Source organism: Lynx rufus, unplaced genomic scaffold, assembly GCF_022079265.1.
Source record: "Lynx rufus isolate CCGP_SWC_20201006 ecotype Redwood Valley unplaced genomic scaffold, mLynRuf1.p SCAF_5, whole genome shotgun sequence".
Classification (NCBI taxonomy): Eukaryota; Metazoa; Chordata; class Mammalia; order Carnivora; family Felidae; genus Lynx; species Lynx rufus.
In genome coordinates this window covers 103,505,864-103,527,535 of record NW_025814867.1, presented here as the reverse complement: position 1 = coordinate 103,527,535, position 21,672 = coordinate 103,505,864, and the positions used below count along the sequence as shown (strand labels likewise).

General features: G+C 35.1%; 1 protein-coding gene across 1 annotated transcript in view; it reads right to left on the bottom strand.

Annotated features, from left to right (window-relative positions):
- Positions 1–1,176: 1,176 nt before the first annotated feature.
- The window catches only part of CIP2A (cellular inhibitor of PP2A), a 33,032-nt gene continuing 12,536 nt past the window's right edge, over positions 1,177–21,672 (bottom strand). The window contains exons 8-21 of the mRNA XM_047099558.1: positions 21,006–21,081; positions 19,183–19,401; positions 17,746–17,905; positions 16,102–16,243; positions 14,900–14,999; positions 12,830–12,948; positions 9,553–9,748; positions 8,761–8,835; positions 8,554–8,664; positions 6,054–6,250; positions 3,771–3,884; positions 3,448–3,530; positions 2,569–2,708; positions 1,177–1,568 (exon numbers count right to left, since the gene is read on the bottom strand). Coding sequence (XP_046955514.1) covers positions 1,398–1,568; positions 2,569–2,708; positions 3,448–3,530; positions 3,771–3,884; positions 6,054–6,250; positions 8,554–8,664; positions 8,761–8,835; positions 9,553–9,748; positions 12,830–12,948; positions 14,900–14,999; positions 16,102–16,243; positions 17,746–17,905; positions 19,183–19,401; positions 21,006–21,081 — 1,903 coding nt within the window. The 3' untranslated portion in view covers positions 1,177–1,397. The remainder of the gene's footprint in view (positions 1,569–2,568; positions 2,709–3,447; positions 3,531–3,770; positions 3,885–6,053; positions 6,251–8,553; positions 8,665–8,760; positions 8,836–9,552; positions 9,749–12,829; positions 12,949–14,899; positions 15,000–16,101; positions 16,244–17,745; positions 17,906–19,182; positions 19,402–21,005; positions 21,082–21,672) is intronic.

Sequence of the window (21,672 nt, the reverse complement as noted above, 5' to 3'; positions counted from 1 at the left end):
ATGACATGAGCTAAAGTCAGATGCTTAACTGACTGAGCCACCCAGGCACCCCTGGTTTATTTATTTTATAGAATTTTCTCTTTTATTTTACAAAGCCTTTTATTCTTCAGTCATATTTATCAATTTAAACACTTTTTCATGTAAAATTGAAACTGCATGCAATTTCAAGAAACAGAATGTACCCCTTATAAAACAACAATCTAAAACGTGTTACTCTGTACAATGCTGTTTTTAAAATCTGCAGAACTATACAAAATGTATCCAAGTATGTAAAACTATTATAGTTTGACACTTAATGTAATTAGCAAATTATGAAAATATATTTAATTTCTAAAGATAATTTCAGGTATATTATGGTTGAAAAATAGAAGTAAATATAAGTTCACTTAAGTCACAGGAAGACATAAATAGGGAAGAAAACACTAAGCAAAATTAATGGTTATAAAAAGTAGCAATAAAAATCAACCAAAATATCGATATAAAAACTCTTCTGTTTTAAACACCACTTAGAACATTTGATTCAAATGAAGAGTACTGAAAAAATCCCTTTGTATTAAAGAAATAAATGTATAAGGGTATTTAAACTATGCCTTAAAATTAAATGGCCAAATTAAAAACTATTTCAATGAAAGGCAATATATTAAACGCAACTGACATTAGAATCAACAACAAATAACAGATTTCTGAATATGTAGCAAGGGTAGAATCCAAGTTATCCTTATGTAAATCAAAAGAAATTCATAATTGATTGGAAATGATATGGGTATACCAACATAGTACATTTTAAAAAGATTAAAAATTAAGGCTATTCATAATTGTACAAACTATAGTGTTTTTTATGTGACAACGTATTCATTTAACACATCAGATATTTTCTAATTTTCATACATTATTTTTGTAACTATTCATTATATTTTTTCAAATTTAGAACTAATACCATATATCGTACTGTATTTTAAATGCAGTAACAAAATTATTTTAAATTCACTGAATTTTCTTTTGTGCTATTTAGAAAAAAATTTCCCTGGCAATAACATGCCTTCTCTTTTTATACTAGTAATTGTATTTTCAATTTATTAATCTTTAGGATTGTTAAATCAAGAAAGTTTGATTTAAAATCTAATTACAAATGAGAATAAATTAAAAATCAGAAGGAAAATGGAAAAACTTTACAAAAACAATAATGGAGGTCAAGAAAAATATTCTAATATAAGAATGAAAGATAGCTTTAAGCAATAAAAGCCAGAAACAGAAAGTAAAACTTTTAAGACCAAATAAAAATATTTATCAGATCACGTTCTTTACTAAATTAATAATTAGACAATAATCTACTACTGTTCTGGGGTCACAAATTACCTTCTCTACCACACCTCCCCAGGAAGATAAATACATAACTTCTATATGCTGAGATTCACAGTTTCTGGACTTATTTTCCCACCACTTAAACTGTGGATCATTGCGATCATATGAGAGTGTTTGTTCAACTCCTCTTGCTGAAGTTTCACCAGCGACTCCTTCTCTTCCAAACGACCTTCTAATTGGGCCTTTTGAACCTCTAGGGAGGAAGCCTAAAGAATTGGGGAAAAGGGGAAGATTTGAGGAAAACAACTTAGCATGTCTTCCCTTCACAGGTATCTTAAGATGTTCTAATTTTCATTTGTAAAACAACCATGTCAAAAGACACATTACAAGTATGTACTACATTTAGTTAAATTATATGGTAGATTTAAGATAAGGAATTATTAATAATACAGATTGGAAAAACACATTCAATGTATCTTTTTAAGTCAATATTAGCAGCTGAAATTTTGCAGAAAATATTACACATTACAATTTGGAATCACTATTAAGATAACCACATTAAAGGAGAACCAGGAAATTGGTAAATGTGGCATTAAATTTTATGCCTCTTCTGTCATTTGTGCTCTGTGGTTGTTCAAATGGTCATTCAATCCTAGTCCTCATCTTCCTGGTAGCAGATGGGCCAGAAAGCACTATTCACAGCTACCACACATAAACAACCAGGACAAGGTGGAATGAGACTAGACCAGATTCAGAATACTGCATATGTCTACTGTTCCACTTAGCTTTGTGACTGACCTTGAGCAAGTAACTCAAGACTCACTTTAATTTGTAGGTTTAAAATACTTATTGATACTTATATATTAATATATATGTTAGAAGGATTCAGAAAAATGTTTCAAGGGGTCCTTTGCAAATTATAAAGTTCTGAACAAATATGAACTACTCCTAAAAGAACAGAGATGCAGCCATATACAATTATACATGTGGATGTATTTGGCATCCAGAACTGGGAATCCCTTTAGGTATTCTTTGCCTACTTAAAAGGAGTTAAGTGCTGGCACAGAATATATATTTAATAAAGTTTTGGTGATTTTAGGAAATCACCTTTCACATTGTGAAGAGAGTCTTTATAATAAAACAATTGTCAATTTTGAGATTATAGTATCTTCTAAATATAATTACTAAGTAGAACTTTAATTTACCCAAATTCATCTTTTTCACAAAATCAGACTTACCATAAATGAGAACTCAACAGATTCTTACCTTAATGCTCAATTCTTTTCTTATCTGTTCTGTTCTGTTTAATTCTTTTCTAAGGATATCAATGGTTTCTTCCTTATCTTCCCTTTCTTTTTGCAAAACTTTAATCTTTTCTTCTTGTACTTTTGTTTTTTGTTGCATATCTTAAAAACAAACAGAGTCAGCTATATGCCCAGAAGTCCTATAACTGATGTTACCCTGAAAAAGTTTATTAGGCAGTACGTAATTAGGGCAAAAAAACGACAACTAGGAAGATGAGGAAATATCTTGCTGGAAATAAAAGTTTTACAGTATTTGATTAATAAAAAACACCACCTAACTCTTCCCCTATGCCAGTATTAAACAAAAAATGCCAAATCTCCATGTCTTTCCCTTTTCCTCTGTTCCTATTATATATATATATACATATAGTAATGAGGGGAAAGACAAACCTTAGAGCTCAAAGGTTAGAAGAGAGATGGAGAAAAGTATGAAAATTATATAGGCAGATGTCTGTATTCTAAGGCAAGTGAGTTAGAACAAAAATGTTTTTTTGTGGATTTCAGAGCTACTACTATTGAGAAGCTGGTAACTAAAAATTACCTAGCACTGCCACCTGCTGTTACATTCTTTTAAAACTCATTTTAAAAAGAATCCTTTCCTTAACTCCCAGATTAAAAAAAATATATATTGCCTTTTCAATTTAATCAGTCTAACTAAACTGCTCTGTAAAATGTTATGGCAAGAAAAGGGGAGCTGTTTAAAATGTGATTTAATGTTTAAAACAATGAGAGAAGTAGAAAATAATGAAAAAGCAAAATAAAAACCATTCATGCTTTGATTTTTCTTCCAACACAAGATATGTTAAAATATAGACAATTTATTAAATAAGAAGCTACTTACTTGCTAGCTTACATTCTCTGTCTACTAGTTGGTTCTGTACTTCTTTTCTCTGTTCTTCTTTCTCTATTAATTGGGCAATAGTCCTGAAGTTATAAAAATATAGAAGAAAACATCAAGGAAATATTTCTTTTTCTCTCCAAAAAGTATTTTATGAGACAGTTAATAAGAATAATAATCACCTTCACATTTTGCCACAAAAGTATTTTATATCTAAAATAAGTTATAATTCTATTAATTTATCTGTAAAAATAATGTTCTATATAAAGGGAATCATTGTTTTTGAAAAATCCAAAATAATTAGAATTAAGAACTAGGGATTTTACTTTTCATTTTGTTGCTTGAATGACTCATTCAACTTTTTCACTGTCTCAATTTGTTTATTTAGAGAATCACATGTGATCTGTAAATCTTTATTCTTCTTTTCGGTGGTTTCATTCCTGAAAAGACAAAATGAGTTGATATTTTTATGGAGGAAAACATATGATGAGGAAAACACTGTGTGTCCTTTTATTATTTCTTCAAATCAAACTGCATACACTGAAGGAAAGAAGAGGAATGTTATGAACAAGCAACACACGAAGAAAGAATAGTAACTCAAAAAGATATTAAAGATATGTTTTGGGTGATGTTGGAGGTAATATTTACTATGAAAAGAAAATATGCAGGGCATTTACCTCATATTTATGGATATAGAGCTTTATTTTACAGATAACATTGCCTTACATAATTTGCTATATAGTTATCTTTATAGATAAGATATTTTTATCCAGAAATTTTTTAAAAACTTCTCTAAAACAATGAAGTCTATTAAAACATAAAACTTAAGTCTGCCATCATTAGCCTCTTGGGCATAATATATGTTTAATTAAAAATGTCAAATTAACAAAGTGGCTGAGGACACAAAACTTCTCTGGTCTCTTTAGAGCCCTGCATCTAATAGTCCTGCTTATTTTACCTGCAAAGTAAACACAGAAATACTTTCTAAAGTGATACTTTGACACCCAAGTATCTTAAGTATAAAATGTCCTTTTCACGTCATTAAGTACAAACTAGTGGCACTGGGCAAATCTGGCCAGAAGTATTTTATTTGTCCCACACAGTTTTAAAATTTTGAATTTGGGGGCACCTGGGTGGCTAAGTCAATTAAGTGTCTGACTCCTGGTTTTGGCTCACATCATTATCTCACACTTCTTGAGTTCCAGCCTTGCTTCAGGCTCTGCACTCATAGCACAGAGCCTGCTCGGGATTTTCTCTCTCTCCCTCTCTCTCTGCCCATCCCCTGCTCACATACTCCATTTCTCTCCCAAAATAAGTAAACTTAAAAAAAATAAAATTCTAAATTTGAATGCCTTTAGGTAGTCTCTACCATTATAAATGATCTTTCCCCAGCCAGCTTCATTATTTGTTACCCATATGGCCCTTTAAGGCAGGAGTTTTACCTCTTGGCCCCTTATTCACTATCTGAACATCAGCAGTTCCTGGAAACCACGTATTTCTCTGGGACCACTGCTTACTTTTTCTCACACCCTGACTTAACAACAATAGTCCACTCTGTCAGGGCTGCCTAAAACAATCAAACTTTGGAGCAAGTTGTTGGGAGAAAATATCCCATTTGGGATATTTTAGCATCACAAATTTTCTAGATGCTATACATTTTCTACACTTCATTTTAGCTGATGGGCAAATGAGCACACGGACCTTGCAGAGTTAAAATTTTCTGTGTCTCTGTATTAGTAGCATAGACAAAACATTTTTTCAAATCTTACCAATCTTAAAATATAAGTTAAAACAAAGAACACGTTAACCAGAATGTTTTAATTTTTATTGTTTGGTAGAAAACACATAACTGTTCCTGGTCTTCCTTATATTTCAGAAGTTTTAAAACTGACCTAAAAGAAAATTTCAACAGAGGAGGAAAACACAATCTCACATTTTGTTAGTGGGCATGTAAGTTATTGTAGCCTTTTTGGAAGGAAACTTGGCAATCCATCAAAAATTTGAAGACACATACCCTTTAACCAACAATTCACCTATAAGAATTTATTCCACATATATAGTCATACATATAAGTAAACCATATTCAACGACATTAAGGAGAAGTGCTGACAACAAATTAAGCAATGATTTAAACACTAACATCCGAGTTTCCATGCTATTAGGCTGAATACTATGCAATATTCAACACATTTGATCTGCAGAAATGGCCCATTAAATGGTTCAACTTATTACAAACTGTGGTAACTATGTACCGTTTCAGACCCTAGGGATTTGTCAGACTCGACTTTGTCAGACAAAGCAGACTCAACTTGTTCTTGTGGTGCTAACATCTCAGATGACTAATGACTGCATGAATACATGAAAAAAGTACAGTCAACTGGAAAAAAAAACAAAGAGACCTGAATTGTTTCTGACTTGGACCCGGAGTTTGAGTAAGCAATACTTCATTTACCTGTGATGTAAGTTTCCTGCCAACTACTTAACTTAGGGAATTATCAGAACATAGGAATGCTTACAAAAGGATTTTAGGACCACAGGAAAAAAAAAAAATGCTGTGTGTTCATTCTAGATTCTAACTTTACACAGAAATATTTACTTTATTCATTTACCTCTGAACAAGTTCCATGTAGGATTTTGTGAGTATTTCATGTTCTTCAGCCACAGACTCTAATTTTCTATTATGTTGGAAGAGATGCTCAATATCACTCTGGGCTCTTTCTGATTCAACCTGTTGTGCCTTCAGCAACACACCAAGCTCTTCATTTTTTCTCTCAACTTCTCTCAACATACCAGCAAGTGTCCGTGCCTAAAAACAAACAAAACAGAACAGAGGCTTTTCTACCATGTATATAATATGCTCAGTTTCTACAATTTAAAAGGTTTACCAAATATCTAATAGGCTAGCATCTATTGGGTTATATAAAGTTTTATTAGTCACACATACTTATTATTTAACTAGTTCTAACAAATCTGACACTGTTATAGTTTTTTACTTAATAGATTGTTCTGACCAGAACAATCTTGGTATGGTCAGATTCACAGAAATGAACACAATTACAACAGCATGAAGGTAGCTCTACATACATTACTCAATTAAAAGGGTAAGTGTGCTCCTTGGGGCTAGCCATCAACTCCAAACCATAAAATTTATACAAATCAGTTTTCTCCATTTTAGGTAGGAATTAAGAATAAGATCTTAACCATATCACAGATGTTTAAGAAAACACTTAAAATCAGCACAGAGAATACAATCTAAATTTAATATGAAAGTATTTGTGACATGAAACATTAAAGAAACAGAAAACTAGAATGAGAAGTGAACTCTCCCCACCATTCATTAGCCTGAGAAATACTCTTATTTTGAAATGCCAGATAAAAACCTAAGCCCTTCTCTATTTTTATGACAGTCTATAAAACAGTTAATACCCCATTATTATTTTTATAAGTCTTTCCAGTAAAATGAGTAAAACATTAAATTCTCCAATAAAATGCAAGACATGTTCAACAGATATAGAATGTAAGAATGCGCTATGGGAAGGGAGAGGACAAAATGATTTTAATATCACTAATTTTTTTGTTGGAATTTATGATAAATTCAACATGCTATTAGTCAAGACAAATGAATCTATGTCAAAAGAAAAGGAAAGCATATGGTTATATTTATTCATATTTTTAAAAATATCTGTACTTCAGACTCTAAAGGTATTCTATGTGTCATTGATTTTAATGCTTCTCTCAAAAGTCAAATGACTTTATTATAATTCATTACAAATGATATCAAACTGTTGAGATTCCATTTGTGTCTGTTAGGAAATTTCATACTACTGCAGTAAGTTCTTACTCCTAATGATGCACACAGCACAATATCGAACTTTCTGAGCACCTGAGTATGGTGCTTGCTGGGGCCGGGAGATAAAACAGTCTCTGACATCAAGGATTGAGGTGGGGTTATACAATTTTCACAAGTGTGGGAAGAAGAGGACCAGAGAAAGCTTCCTAAGAAATGGAGGTAAACTAAAACCTGAAGGATTATTAGGAGTTAGGCAGAGAAAGAGGAAAAGTGTTCCAGACATGGCAGAGCAAGTAAAAAGACAGGGAGACCTAAGAGTATGCCAAGTAACTGCAAAGTAACAGAACTGCGTAAGAAACTGCAAAGTAATCTAATATAGCTGACTGCAGAAAATGCACAGAAATGCCAGGAGATGCGGAATGAGTTAGAATCCTTGTGTGCCAAACTAAGGAATTTAAACTTTCTTCTGAGTAAAATGGATAGCTACTGCAGAGTATTTAACACAGAAGCAATAAAATCAGATTACAGCCTCAGGGCTCACTGTGGAGGAAGGGAGAGTGAAACAAAATACAAGACAGATGACTTGGGATGCATGGGGAGGGTGGTTGAGAAGAGGGCTCCAGCCTGAAGGTAGGAAGTATAGGCTCTGCTATGTTTTCATATAAAAAAATGAAGGATTTGACCTGTAGCAAATAGTGGCAAGAACAGAGACAAGGCAGAAAAAAGTAATATTTACAAGGTAGAATCAACTGGATTTGGTGAAGGACTCCTTACAGAAGGTAACTGTGTGACTTCCAGGTTTCTTGTCTGGAAAACCCTTCAGAACAACATACAAAAAAGAATAAATTTTTAAAAAGGCTGCTGAGTTCAGGACTGGTTATACAGAATGGGAAGTATTTGCTATTTTTTAAACAGAGCTATATAGGAAGCATTTACTACTGAGCAAAAAGGATCTTGGCTCAGCACATAAAATTGGCGGCATTAACATTCTGGTAATGACTGGAACCATAGACTACCTAATAACAGCAAAGGGCTTAGAACATAACATGGGGAAAAGCCAGTATTTTAGGGTTGAGTGGAGAAAAAGAAATTCATAAAGGATACAGAAAAAGAATATCCATTAATTCAGAAAGAAAACCAGAAGTTGACGTTGTGACCAAAATTAAACAGGGGAGAGTTTCAAGATGGAGGGAACAGTCGTGTCAAAGGCTGAGAACGGTTTACTTCAAATACAGGAACAAAAATAGAACCACAGTTTTGTACATGTACTACTTCATTTATTTTTCCACTTATCAGCTAGATCTTTGTATTGTCCACACCTCGGTCTCAGCTTGAGTTCTTTGGCAGCGGTACTGAGCAATCAGCCGATCAGCCTGGGCCAAGGCTAGAGCTTTTGCTTCCAAAAGATCTTGTAGCCTACTTTCTTTGGACTATAAGAAAACATACCATCAATCTTTATCACTTCCCAGAAAACACCTTTAATAAAGCTTAACAGTTACATATAGTTAAAACGAGCTTGTACTCACAGCTAATGTGGACAGTTTCATTTCATATACATCCATTATGTCAGATATTCTCACATCATTAATCTGATCCTTTACCTAAGTTTTAACAGTCAAAAATCAGAAAGCTTTCACATTCAACAAAATAAAAAAAATAAATGTCTAATGTGAAACTAAATCATTAAAATTTAATGAGTAACAATGTAAAAAAATACGAATGTCCTATCAGGTGGTTCACAAACATTTCACTAACCTGGTTATTGCAGAAGAGTATCTGGGTAGGATTTGATATGCTTGTGGGATATATTTCTTAGATGGGAGGTAATAGAAGGGTAAGGGTGGGCTGCCCGGGGAAGACTAGGGGGAAAAATGATTGCTGTGCTAAAATGTTATAATTTTATGGCTAATGTTTTTCTTTCTTTCCAAACTTTCTAGAATATTGTTATTTTCATATTAAAAGAAAGATTTCGGGATGCCTGGGTGGCTCAATCAGTTAAGCGTCTGACTTCGGCTCAGGTCATGATCTCATGGTTCGTGGTTCCGAGCCCCGCATGGGGCTCTGTGCTGACAGCTTAGAGCCTGGAGCCTGCTTCAGATTCTGTGTCTCCCTCTCTCTCTCTGCCCCTCCCCTGCTCATGCTCTATTTCTCTCTGTCTCAAAAATAAATAAACGTTAAAAAAAAAAAAAATTAAAAGATAAGGTTTCATTGCTCAAATTTGCATCTAAAGTTGCTTAAATAAATATTATAATCAGGGCTGATATTTAGTTGTTATGTACCACGCAGAATCCCATTTATAACGGCTATTTGCCACTCACCACCATTCCAGCCTGTAGTTTCTCTATTAATTCCTCAATGTTCAATCCAGGAACTCTAGCTTTCAAAAGTGGAGGAGTTAAACATTTTACCGATCTTGGAACACTGTGATTTAATGATTGCAAGGGCATTCTCCTGGGCATGTGTTCTGTTTCCTGTTGTCTATAGGCATTGTTTGCTGCTATGCTTTCTCCAAGTCTGAATTGGAATCAAAAAGAAAAACAAATGATTACAAAAAATAGAGCAAAAGGCAAAGTTAGTATAGAATTAGGGAATCTCTAGAATGGGTCTTTTTGGGAATATAAGCCTTCACATGTTTTTGAAATAATCTTGGAGTTTATGATAAAGCCAAATTTTGGAAAATATCCTAAAAATTTGCCAGAAGAAACTCTTTTCTAGTTACAACTCCTTATAATGACAATTCCACCTCTGGTTTGGAGGTACCGGAACTGGTCTTTGAGTGTGGATTAATTGTAAAAATCAAGTACAGTGATATTGCTATTGGTAAGAACATCCTTCTTACCATGGACAACATCACCTGTCCTTTACCTATGTCCTTCAGTCTTCCCTTTCTCGTCAGTACTTTCTCACCAACCTGACTATTCTGCCCCTTCTATTTACCATATCTTGTTCCTGCCTCAGGGCCTTTGTATGAGCTGTTCCTTTACCAGATCTGCATAGACTTGGCTCCTTCTTATCATCAAGTCTCAGTTCAAATTCACTTCCTCAGAAAGGCCCCTCCATCCACAGTGAAGTGCACATTATGAAACTTAATTTTTTAAACTTGTATCCCAACTGGAATGTAAACCACATGACAGTGGCTCCTGGTCTAATTTACTGCAGTATCAAAAATGCCTATTAGAGGGGTGCCTGGGTGGCTCAGTCGGTTAAGCGGCCAACTTCGGCTCAGGTCATGATCTCGCGGTCTGTGAGTTCGAGCCCCGCGTCAGGCTCTGTGCCGACAGCTCAGAGCCTGGAGCCTGTTTCAGATTCTGTGTATCCCTCTCTCTGACCCTCCCCTATTCATGCTCTGTCTCTCCCTGTCTCAAAAATAAATAAAACGTTAAAAAAAAAAATAAAAAAAAAATGCCTATTAGAGGGCCTGCACATTGCTGGCCCTCACCAGATGTTTGTTAAATGTCTAAATAAAACAAACATACACCAAAAACCTACTTATGTACCCACCCACCCAGCATATGAATTCACCTTATTAAACTAAGATGATGTACACAAAGGCAAAAACAGACATAAATAAAACAAATGAATACCTTAAACAGTGTCAAAAGAGAAACATAGACAACACCAGTAAGAATGGGGCAGCCAAGATATAAAGTGGTAGATTTCACATACAGAAACAGAGGATAAGACTCCCACTTTCAGTGAAGCTGAAGCTTTCCATTCTGAAACACAGGGGCTTTCCTTTATATCAGATTACCAAAGCTGGAGCAACCAAGCCACCACAAAATGAAGCAGCTTCACAGACCACTTTTTAAAAAAATTTTTTTTTTAACGTTTATTTATTTTTCAGAGAGAGAGAGAGAGAGAGAGAGAGAGAGACAGACAGAGCTTGAGGGGAAGGGCCAGAGAGAGTGGGAGACAACAGAATCTGAAGCAGGCTCCAGGCTCTAAGCTGTCAGCCCAGAGCCTGATGTGGGGCTCGAACTCACGAACCGCGAGATCATGACCTGAGCCGAAGTCAGACGCTTAACCAACTGAACCACCCAGGCGCCCCCAGACCACTTCTATCTTTAAATTGAGAAGCTCTCTATTTGTCCATTTATTTGTTTAAAAATATTCACTATAAAATGAAGACAATTTTGATTATGTGGTCTTGTTCTCCATAGTTCTTAATCTCTTAATTTAGGATTACTTAAATTATTAATTCTGAAAAATGAGTTTGCTAAGTTAGTTAAATAGCAGAGGTTAGCAAACTTTTTAAAAGACAATGCAGTAAGTATCTTAGGCTTAATAGTTACAACTACCTAATCCTGATGTCATAGCATGAATGTAGACACAGAAAATACAGACAATATGAAAATGAATGGGTATGTTCTTGTTGCAATAGAACTTTCTTTACAGCCTGCCTGCTGGCTATAGTTTTCAGAACGCCAGCATACAGGAATGTCTTACCTGCTTATCACCTTGCTTCAGTTTATTCAAACCACTTTTGCAAATTCATTTATACTAGCCACTTAAATGTTTTTTTTTAAGTTTATTTATTTTTGAAAGAGAGAAAATGAGTGAGCAGGAGAGGGGCAGAGAGGGAAAGAGAGAGAATCCCAAGCAGGCGCTGCACTGACAGTGCAGATGTGGGGCTTGAACTAATGAACTGGAAGATCATGACCTGAGCTGAGACCAAGAGTCATATGCTTAACCGACTGAGCCACCAAGGTGCCCCAAGCCCCTTAAATTTTTTAAAATTAAGGTAGACACAACTGGACATTTGGTTAACCATTTAGTTTACAGAGAGCCCAAAAATCTCAATTTTTTTCAAACATAACAGCAAATACTCTGTTAATGTTTGAAATTAATGAGTATAGCGGACAATTCTGCCTGGCCATTATCTATTCCACTTTCTGAAAAAAAGCACAGGATTTTTCTTTAGGAACACTACCACCGCACCCAACCTTTCAGTCCACATAGTTCTTTACGGCTGAACCCTTGGTATCTGTAAAACGATCCAGATCTGGTCAATGAGAGTGATGCTTAGACTTATCATTTATACAACTGGGAAAGTTCTTTGTTTTCTTTTCTGTTTTGTTTTTGTTGGTAGTTTTTTAGTCCTAAATGCTATGTTCTTTATTAAGTGTTTAATCCTTTAGAGCAGGTTCTCATCATATCCTCTGGCAATTCTGTGATTACCTACAACCCTTAAGCTGAGGAAGTTTTTCCTCAAATCTAACCTAAATGTCTTTTTACTTTTTTTTTTTTTTTAAGTACAGCTGACACAGGGAAACTTGTTCTATCTTGTAAGAAATAAACTGATAGGATGTAAAGCATGGTTCAGAAGCTGCTATGTTAATAGAGCAACTGAGAGACAGAGAGGCATAGTGCCTGGATAAAATATTTAACCACCTAAATGTAGTTTTTCCCTGAGTATACACCTAGTCTTTTCAGTTACTGGAATCAAGTTTTCTTTTAATCACTTGAAAAATTACTGACTGTTACAATGTCTTTAATTCACAAATTTTCTAATCTATCTGTATTGAGGACTACCAAAGAAACATAGCAGGATATTCTAGAACCACGAGAGATATACCGCAAATGACTACAACTCACACTAAGGCAGGAAAATCTGGCAGTGGAGCAGCTTCCAATAGTATTCCCAATCCACACTGTACTTGTTCTCTATTATCTGATGTTAAAGCAAAAGCCAAGGGTGTAATCAGGCGTGGATCCTAAGTAAATCAGAAACCAGAAAACAAGAAGCAGAAAGAATAATGTCAGGCTTTTTAGAGCAAGATTGAGTAAATAGAGCTAAATCATAAAATAATTCTAGGCAAATTGTGAACAGTTTCTACCTGATGTTCGAATGTATTTATTAGCCTTTACCTAGTTATAGTTATCTACACAGTCAATACGAACACTAGCTTTAAAAATTTCTGGCAAAAGTTTTGAATGGTTTTGTTGTGCCTATGAAAATCATATTTTCAATATTTGGATGAATTTAAAACATCATCCATAGCTGACTGATTTTTGAATTTTGTTTGTCCAGCTACCCTTAAAAAAAAATCTGGCTCGGGGCGCCTGGGTGGCGCAGTCGGTTAAGCGTCCGACTTCAGCCAGGTCACGATCTCGCGGTCCGTGAGTTCGAGCCCCGCGTCAGGCTCTGGGCTGATGGCTCAGAGCCTGGAGCCTGTTTCCGATTCTGTGTCTCCCTCTCTCTCTGCCCCTCGCCCGTTCATGCTCTGTCTCTCTCTGTCCCAAAAATAAATAAACGTTGAAAAAAAAAATTAAAAAAAAAAAATCTGGCTATAAGAAATAATAACTAATCATTTCCAAGTAAGAATAAAATTCAAACTAAAAAAATTCTAATTTAGTAACTGAAATAATTATACTTAAAGCATAAGTCTTTCATGCCAGCAAGTATTTTTTTTTTAATTTTTTTTTTTTTAACATTTATTTATTTTTGAGACAGAGAGACAGAGCATGAACAGGGGAGGGGCAGAGAGAGAGGGAGACACAGAATCTGAAACAGGCTCCAGGCTCTGAGCTGTCAGCACAGAGCCCGACGCGGGGCTTGAACTCACGGACCATGAGATCATGACCTGAGCCGAAGTCAGACGCTTAACCGACCAAGCCACCCAGGCGCCCCCAGCCAAGTATTTTTTATTAGTACTGTAAGCCCCAAATAATTTATTCTGAAAAACATCTCCTAAAGGACATAAAAATCAGTTTGATTCAATTTTTAAGGTGTTAACAGAGAAAAATACTAAAATATGAATCCTTTATAATTATCCACATTTTACTATGTTAAGTGTCTTGTAAGTACTCAGTTACAATTGAAGGCCACAGAACCATGTTAAGAGCTGGGCTTTATCTCCATAACCTTCATGGTAACTCTTTGTAACTGCTCCTATGGAGAGGGATCATTATTTTCATTCTGTAGTTATGGAAACTGGAGTTCAGAGAAGTGAAATAACTTGCTCAAGTCCTCAATTCCACACTAATAAATGGTGGAGTCAACATCTGAACTCCATCTCTTAAGCATTATGCTCTCAGAGTGTGTAAGTGGCACCTGTGTAAGGTTTCAGTTTTGGCTTCTATACAGGCCCCGGAGCCATCTTTGTTAAATCATTATAGTAACTTAACTCACACATGTAAGTCAGGTTTTGTGGCTATCAAGGTAAACATTTAGAGCTCTTATTCAGCCATACTATCATCAAAATTTTTGAGTTAGCTATTTTCTGCACACCCTCTCTCGTCCTGTCAGCATTCACAATCAAGTCCTTTTCTTCCAGATGTGTCCTTTATCCTCTTAATATCCTACCTCATCAACCCCAACCAAAACCAAAACTCCAGAATACCACCCCCTCTTCACTGCAATACTAGTAGAAATAAACAAACATGAAGTAGGACACAAGAAAGGAAAAAGGCTGAGGAAGCACTACTATCATAAACAGCCCATACATTAGAATCAGAAGCATTTATGTTCAATTCCTGCAAAACTATGTAAAATCACCATATACTGGGAACATTACAGCTACTTAAGACAACTAACAATTGTCTTCTGATGGCCAATTCTAAGAGAAACATTTTCTAAAGATTAAGAATATTAAAACAGAAAATCACACATTAGGAAGCAGTTATGTATGAATAAACTTCAATATTTGAAGAGTTTAAACTCACCTGCAGGATTTTGTAGAAGCTTACTTCCATGCCAGGAACCAATGGTTTAAGCTTGTTCATCAAATCAAGAGTTTTCAAAACTACATCAGCAGCAAGTTTGCTTTAAAAATAAGTCATATTTCAATTAGATAACTAAAAAACTGCTTAGAGATTTATTTCTGTCATAATTCTAAGAATATTCTGAAAAACCAACACTTTTGTTTCTAAACCTCAGGAAGATGAAGTATTTTATTTATTTATTTTGAGAGAGAGAAAACCCAAGGAGGCTCTGCATGCTGAGTCCGACATAGGCTTGATCTCATGAACTGCGAGATCATAACTTGAGCCGAAATCAAGAGTTGGACGCTTAACCAACTGAGCCACTTAGGTGTACCAAAGTATTGTTTCTTTTGGGAAGTAAAAATACAATAGAGACCAGCATCCTTATAACCCAAGTCCAAAAAAACAAATTGGCATTAATAGTCTAAGTTTAGACAGTGTTTGTTTTTCTAAACTCAAATACCAGCATGCTTCAATTTTCTGCTCCAAATTACTAGCAGCATTGACAACAGGCCCTATTTAATTCTTAGCTCTGTCATTGGAATATCAACAATAAAGGGCAACCTTAAGTGGTGTAGAATACCTAATATTTACCAATACACTAAACCATGTTTTCAGCCTTGTACCACAAGGCAGTATAAAAAAGTAAAAAAAGGTAATCCTTGTTCTTGAGGATCACAAATTATTGACAATTTCAACATGGAAATCAGAACAAATCAGTATGTAGCATTTAGCAGGTCCTCACTAAAGACTTGTTAATGGACTTAATTCATGAGGGAGGAGGGGGATAAAATAATCGCATCACTATCAGAGAAAATCCACCTTTAAATGAAGGTCCTGACATGCCAGTGAAAAGAACAACCTTTGTAAGTACAAAAACTACTAATTTCCTCATAATAAAAAAAATGACTGTTTTTCCATGCTTTTCGGTTAAAATGAACATAAAAATAATTCCTGAGGCAATGTCAAAAAAACCTCCTAAAAAGGAGTATAAAAGACCCTTAGATAATAGCAAATTAAAACAACACAAAATGAACAATGGAAAACAAATCACGTGTTAAGATTATCCTTTCTTTAGAAGCATATAAACTATGAATTGAATGTTTTTAAAATTTTGAAAAAACTTCTGTTAATTCTGTGCCATTTGGATTTCATATACGCACCACAAATCAGAATCTGCTACCTTTGTTCCAAACCCCAGATCAATCTTGCCATATGTAAATTGTTGTTCTATCAGAGTGGTACATTTGACAGTAGTCAGAATTTTTGCAACATGCATTTTTAGAGTATCATCTCCACACAGAGGTAAGTTTTGTTAAGGAATACAAACAAAAAATTTTCAAAAAACTGCTTATATTTGTATAGCACTTTATAGTATTTAGAGTGATTTCATACAAAGTATCTTGTCACTCCACTTCCATACAATTATTATTAGCTCAATGGCAGATTAGGAAACTAGACCTCAGAGAATTTAAGTGACTGGTAAGTGGCAAGAGATGGGACTGAGACCAAAAGTCTGTTACTCTGCCGGATGTTAGTATTAGCAGGTTATCACAATGGTTCAATATTTGCTGAACCAAGGGAAGTTATTTTTTCCTATTTTGTATGCTACAAGTTAATTTGAATATCTATATTAAAAAGGGGTCGGCTTTGGCTCAGAATAGTACCAGTTTTGAGGTTTGCATATAACAGCTATCTCTAGGATCAAGCAACATAATCATGTGTCTCTACAGCAGTGGTTTTCAACTTTGGCTGCATGTTAGAATCACCTGGGCAGTTTGAACAATCCATCACAACACCTCCCCCTCCCCCCCCCTCCCCAGGGTTTCACATTACTCCAATTAAATTAGAATTGCTGGAAGGAAGTAAGGTTCAGGTGTATTTTTAAAACATTCTCCAGGTAATTCTAACACATAGCCAGGGCTGGGAATTACTGCGGTAAAGAAAAATTAAGAAGCGGCAGCTCAGAGAAGAGAGTAAACAGATGTGGAATTTGCTCTAGGGCAGGACAAAGTTGAGCAAATTCTTGTTGCTCTGAGATATAAAAAAGAAAACCTGACCAGGTATAATATAAGAGATATGGTTTAGATATAATGGCTCCTTATTGATAATAAAAAGCATTAATGAAATATTTTAAAAATGGAACTTGGGCTTCATATGGACGTAGAATCAGCTGATCTAAAAGAAAACAGCTAGCACAAGGAAAGACCTAAGAAAAATGCATGCAATATGGAAGTTAGGCAGTGACATTAACTGAACTCAAGCTTTTCTTTTTTAGAAATAAATGAATTTGTCTTGACAACATTTGTCTTTTTTATAACCAAGTGTGATGTCATCTTTATTAAAACATTCCTAGAGACTTTAATTTTCAGTAAAAATTATAATATAAACTAAACTATAATGACTCTACTGATGTTTGTTTATTCTCTGATTTGCTGCTACCAACGGTGGCACCACAAATCACCCAGGGACAGCAATTAGCACTAGAGTTAACAGCAGTTCTGTTACTTTAGAATATATCTCCTAATCTCAAATTATGATAAAAATGTCCAAATTAAGTTTAAAAAGTATTCTAAAAATATTATTTAGTTCAAAAGTTTTACAAAGAAAAATAAGGAAAAAATAAAGTCTGGATAACTTTTTTCACACTCCTTATTGAGGATTAGTTCTATAGTTTAAACTTCAGTAATTCTGAATAGATGTAAGCGTGAGAAGTGACAAAATTACAAATAAAGACAAAAATGCAGTAAATGTGATGCTAGAAAAAAATGAGCGGTTAGTTTCCATGTTTTAACAGCAAAGGATATTTAACAAAACTTCAGTGGCCTTGACCATCCTTTCGCATTTTTTTCTTAGTAAAGCTTCATTTAGATTTTGTTCTGTGAATTGAAGTTGATCAAGGATTGTAGGCAGCAGAAGGGTCACAAATCGGTCAGCTGAGGAGCAGTTAGCAGTATCTACAACATCCTGGAGAATTAACCACCACCAATGATTAAAAATCAAAATAAAGATGGAATAAAGAACACAGAGCTAGTCATCACTGAGCTGCAACACTCTCATCACATTTCTTATAATTACTTCAATAGTGATTGACCTGTGTCTCCTATTTAAAATCTACCCAGTTTTGATGGCTATGATGACTTTTTTTCTTAAATGGAACAGTAAGGTTTGGGGTTATTCAACTGTAAACAAGACTTAAAAAAAAATTTTTTTTTTAATGTTTATTCTTGAGAGAAAGAATGAGTGGGGGAGGGACAGGGAGAGAGAGAATCCCAAGCAGGCTCCAGGCTTTGAGCTGTCAGCATACAGCCTGATGAGGGGCTTGAACTCATGAACCACAAGATCATGACCTAAGCTAAAGTCGGATGTTTAACCAACTGAGCCACCCAGGTGCCCTTCAACTGCAAAGAAGACTTTTAACTAGACTGTATCTGTGATTTCAAAACAAGAATCCTGAATTTGCCAAGTGAAATTACATAATTAAATAACAATCACTGGTCTTAATACTTTACAACCATAAATAATTCCCATCAAGGATCTTGAAAGGCTTTTTAAAATGCTAAAACTGATTAACGGTCAAGACCAACATAAAACAGAAAGAATAATTTGTGCATAATCTTTGACAAATATATTTAATCACTCATATACATTTTTGTTTGTGCCTAGGATCCAGTCATGAAGGGAAACACTCCAGGAAGATACTGTGTTAGGCAGAATGGTATAAAAACAGGGAAAACAGTAGAGAATGCTAAATGACCTAGATAGTAGAAACTACCAGAATGTAATAGCCTCTACAGAAAGAATTTCCGTCTGTATCCTAAGTGCCTCGCATTGTCTGGCATGTTCCACTCCATCTGAGTGACTGAATCCAATGTTCTTATATTAATCTACTCAAAGGATAATAAAGATGGTCAACAGTATCCACTGAGACGGAGAAGCTGAATGTTACTACTGAAAAAAACATAGTCATACAACAATAAACCATACAAATCTCAGCTAATACCTTTACTTATTACACTGAAAGGAATACATATAAGTTATTCAGTGTGAGAAAAGAAAACACTAATGTCCCTGACTTTGCCCAAAAAAAGGAAATTTAGTAGGTCAATGGTAGGGAGCTTGTTAATTGAAAAGTTTTCATAAAGTATATAAACACTTTGAAATTTACTGTGAATATTTTCGAAAGTAAACTGTTCACTGAGAATCATAAAAATGAAGAGGCATTTTGGTTATCATTATATTACCTCAAATATTTCCTTGAACAAGTCCAAAGCTAAAATAGAACAGTTTTCTGATCCGTCCAGAGGTTGGCTTGACCAACGAAGTAGAGCCACAGTAGGTTCTAAACATTTAGAACGGCTTCCCAGAATGGTGTTGCCAGATGGAGACTGCTCAAATATCATCTGAGTGAGCACATGGCGCAGCTGAGTCACTGAACAGAAGGCAAGAAGTAATTCTAAAACCTGTGCAATATAAAGTCTTCGTTAAATGTCAATTTCATTGGCCTGTAATGCACAAAGCAACCAAATGATGAAGCTGAAAATGACATATTTTTAAAGAAAATATTCTAAAAAATTAAAAACAGCTTCCAATTTTTTTTACTATTCTTTTTCTTTCTTTCTTTTTTATTCATTGGTGCAAAAAGGTGATTTTATTAAAGCAGGGGGACATGTGTGCAAGCAGGGGAGGGACAGAGGGAGAGGGGAGAGAAAGAATCCTAAGCAGGCTCCATACTGGGAGTGAGATCATTACCTGAACCGAAACCTAGAGCCAGACACTTAATTGACTGAGCCACCCAAGCTCCCTGAAATGACCATACTTTTAAGACAGCACTGTATTAATCAGGAGACCATATGCTATGGTTTGGTTTGACACTGTGTTCCAGTCCATCCTTATGACAGTATTGCACTGTTTTAACTATTACAGCTTTACATTAAGTCTTAATATCTGGTAGTGTTAGAAATCCTCCAACTGTATTCACTTTTTCCAGGATGGCCCTGGTTATTTTTGGACTTTTGTATATCCATGTGAATTTTATAATCAGCTTCCCAATTTCCATATACACCAAAGACAAAAGAAATATAAAAACAAAAAAACCCACTAAAGCCTGCTATGATTTTGCAAGTGTTCTAATCTATGAACTTAGTATATCCGTATTATTTAGGTCTTTTATAGCTCTCAATGTTTTGAATTTTTTTTAAATATTTATTTATTTTTGAGAGAGAGAGACAGACAGAGCACAAGTGGGGGAGGGGCAGAGAGAGAGGGAGACAGAATCTGAAGCAGGCTCCAGGCTCTGAGCTGCCAGCACAGAGCCCAACACAGGGCTTGAACTCACAAACCATGAGTTCATGAACTGAGTCGAAGTCAGACGCTTAACCTAGTAAGCCACCCACGTGCCCCTATCTCTCAATGTTTTATAATTTCAGAGTAGACACCTTGTGTGTGTTGTGTTGAATTTATCCCCTAAGCATCTGATGTTTTTAAAAAATCGGAAAATAGGAGTGCATGGGTGGCTCAGTTAAGTGTTCCACTCCTGATTTCAGCTCAGGTGATGATCTGTTTGTGAGATTGAGCCCCATGTCAGGATCTGTGCTGATACCATGGAGCCTGCTTGGGATTCTTTCGCTCTCCTCCTCTCTGTCCCTCCCTGGCTCACACACAGGTGTGTGCGCTCCTTCTCCCAAAATAAACAAATAAACATTTAAAAAAAAAACCCAGGAAATCGTGTCATTTTTAAAGCTGCATTTTCTATGCAATGTTTTGTACATGTCTTTTGATGAGCTTATGGATATGTCTCTCTTAGCTATGTAGCTTAGGAGTGGAAACACGGTGTCACAGGGTGTATGCATATTCACTAGGCACCGTGAAACAATTTTCCAAGGGGAATGTACCAATGAATGAAGATTTGAGGGTTCTAGGGTATTGGTAATGCTCTATTTTCTGATCTAGGTAATAGTTATATGACTGTGTTCAGTTTGTAAAACTTCAGAGCTGCACATTTAAGATTTTTCTGCACATTACAGTTTTCAAAAATTTAAAACAAAAAAGTTATGTTTTTACAAACCTTTGAAGAAGAATCAGGATCCTTTCCATTAAGAAGACCTAATACTTGATTGAGACATGAAGAAAAGTGCTCATACCTAGTTTAAAATAAAAATATACATCAAATGATAAATATGAAATTGATACATCAAAAAGGACTTATATACAAGACAAATATAAAATTTAAGTGATTTCTTTCATCTATTTTGAGCTTCTAATATAGAACAATCTTTGCAAAATTTATATTTGAATGATACATCCTGTATTTGGGAGAATGACTCTGTCAGAGAGCAATGGTTATATGACTGCTGCAAAGAGTTCAATTAGTCCTTCACAATGGTTATATGACTGTGTTCACTTTGTAAAACTTCAGAGCTGTGCAGTTAAGATTTTTCTGCACATTACAGTTTTCAAAAGTTTAAATATTCAAAAGAATAAAGGCAGACAGAACATATTATGTAATGTAAAATGCAACATTATAATGGAGAAATGTATAGGATGCTGGGAGGATGAGTATCAACCCATACTTGCTGTGGTAGGCCAGATCAGCTGAGGTTTCCCAGACTTGAGTCTCAAAAAACAAACAGGAATTAGACATCAGAAGGGGAAAGTATTCCAGCCTTCCAGCAGAAGTACTTCAGAGGGAAAAGCACATGGTTACACAAAAGGCATTTCTAGCAAGTTGGGGA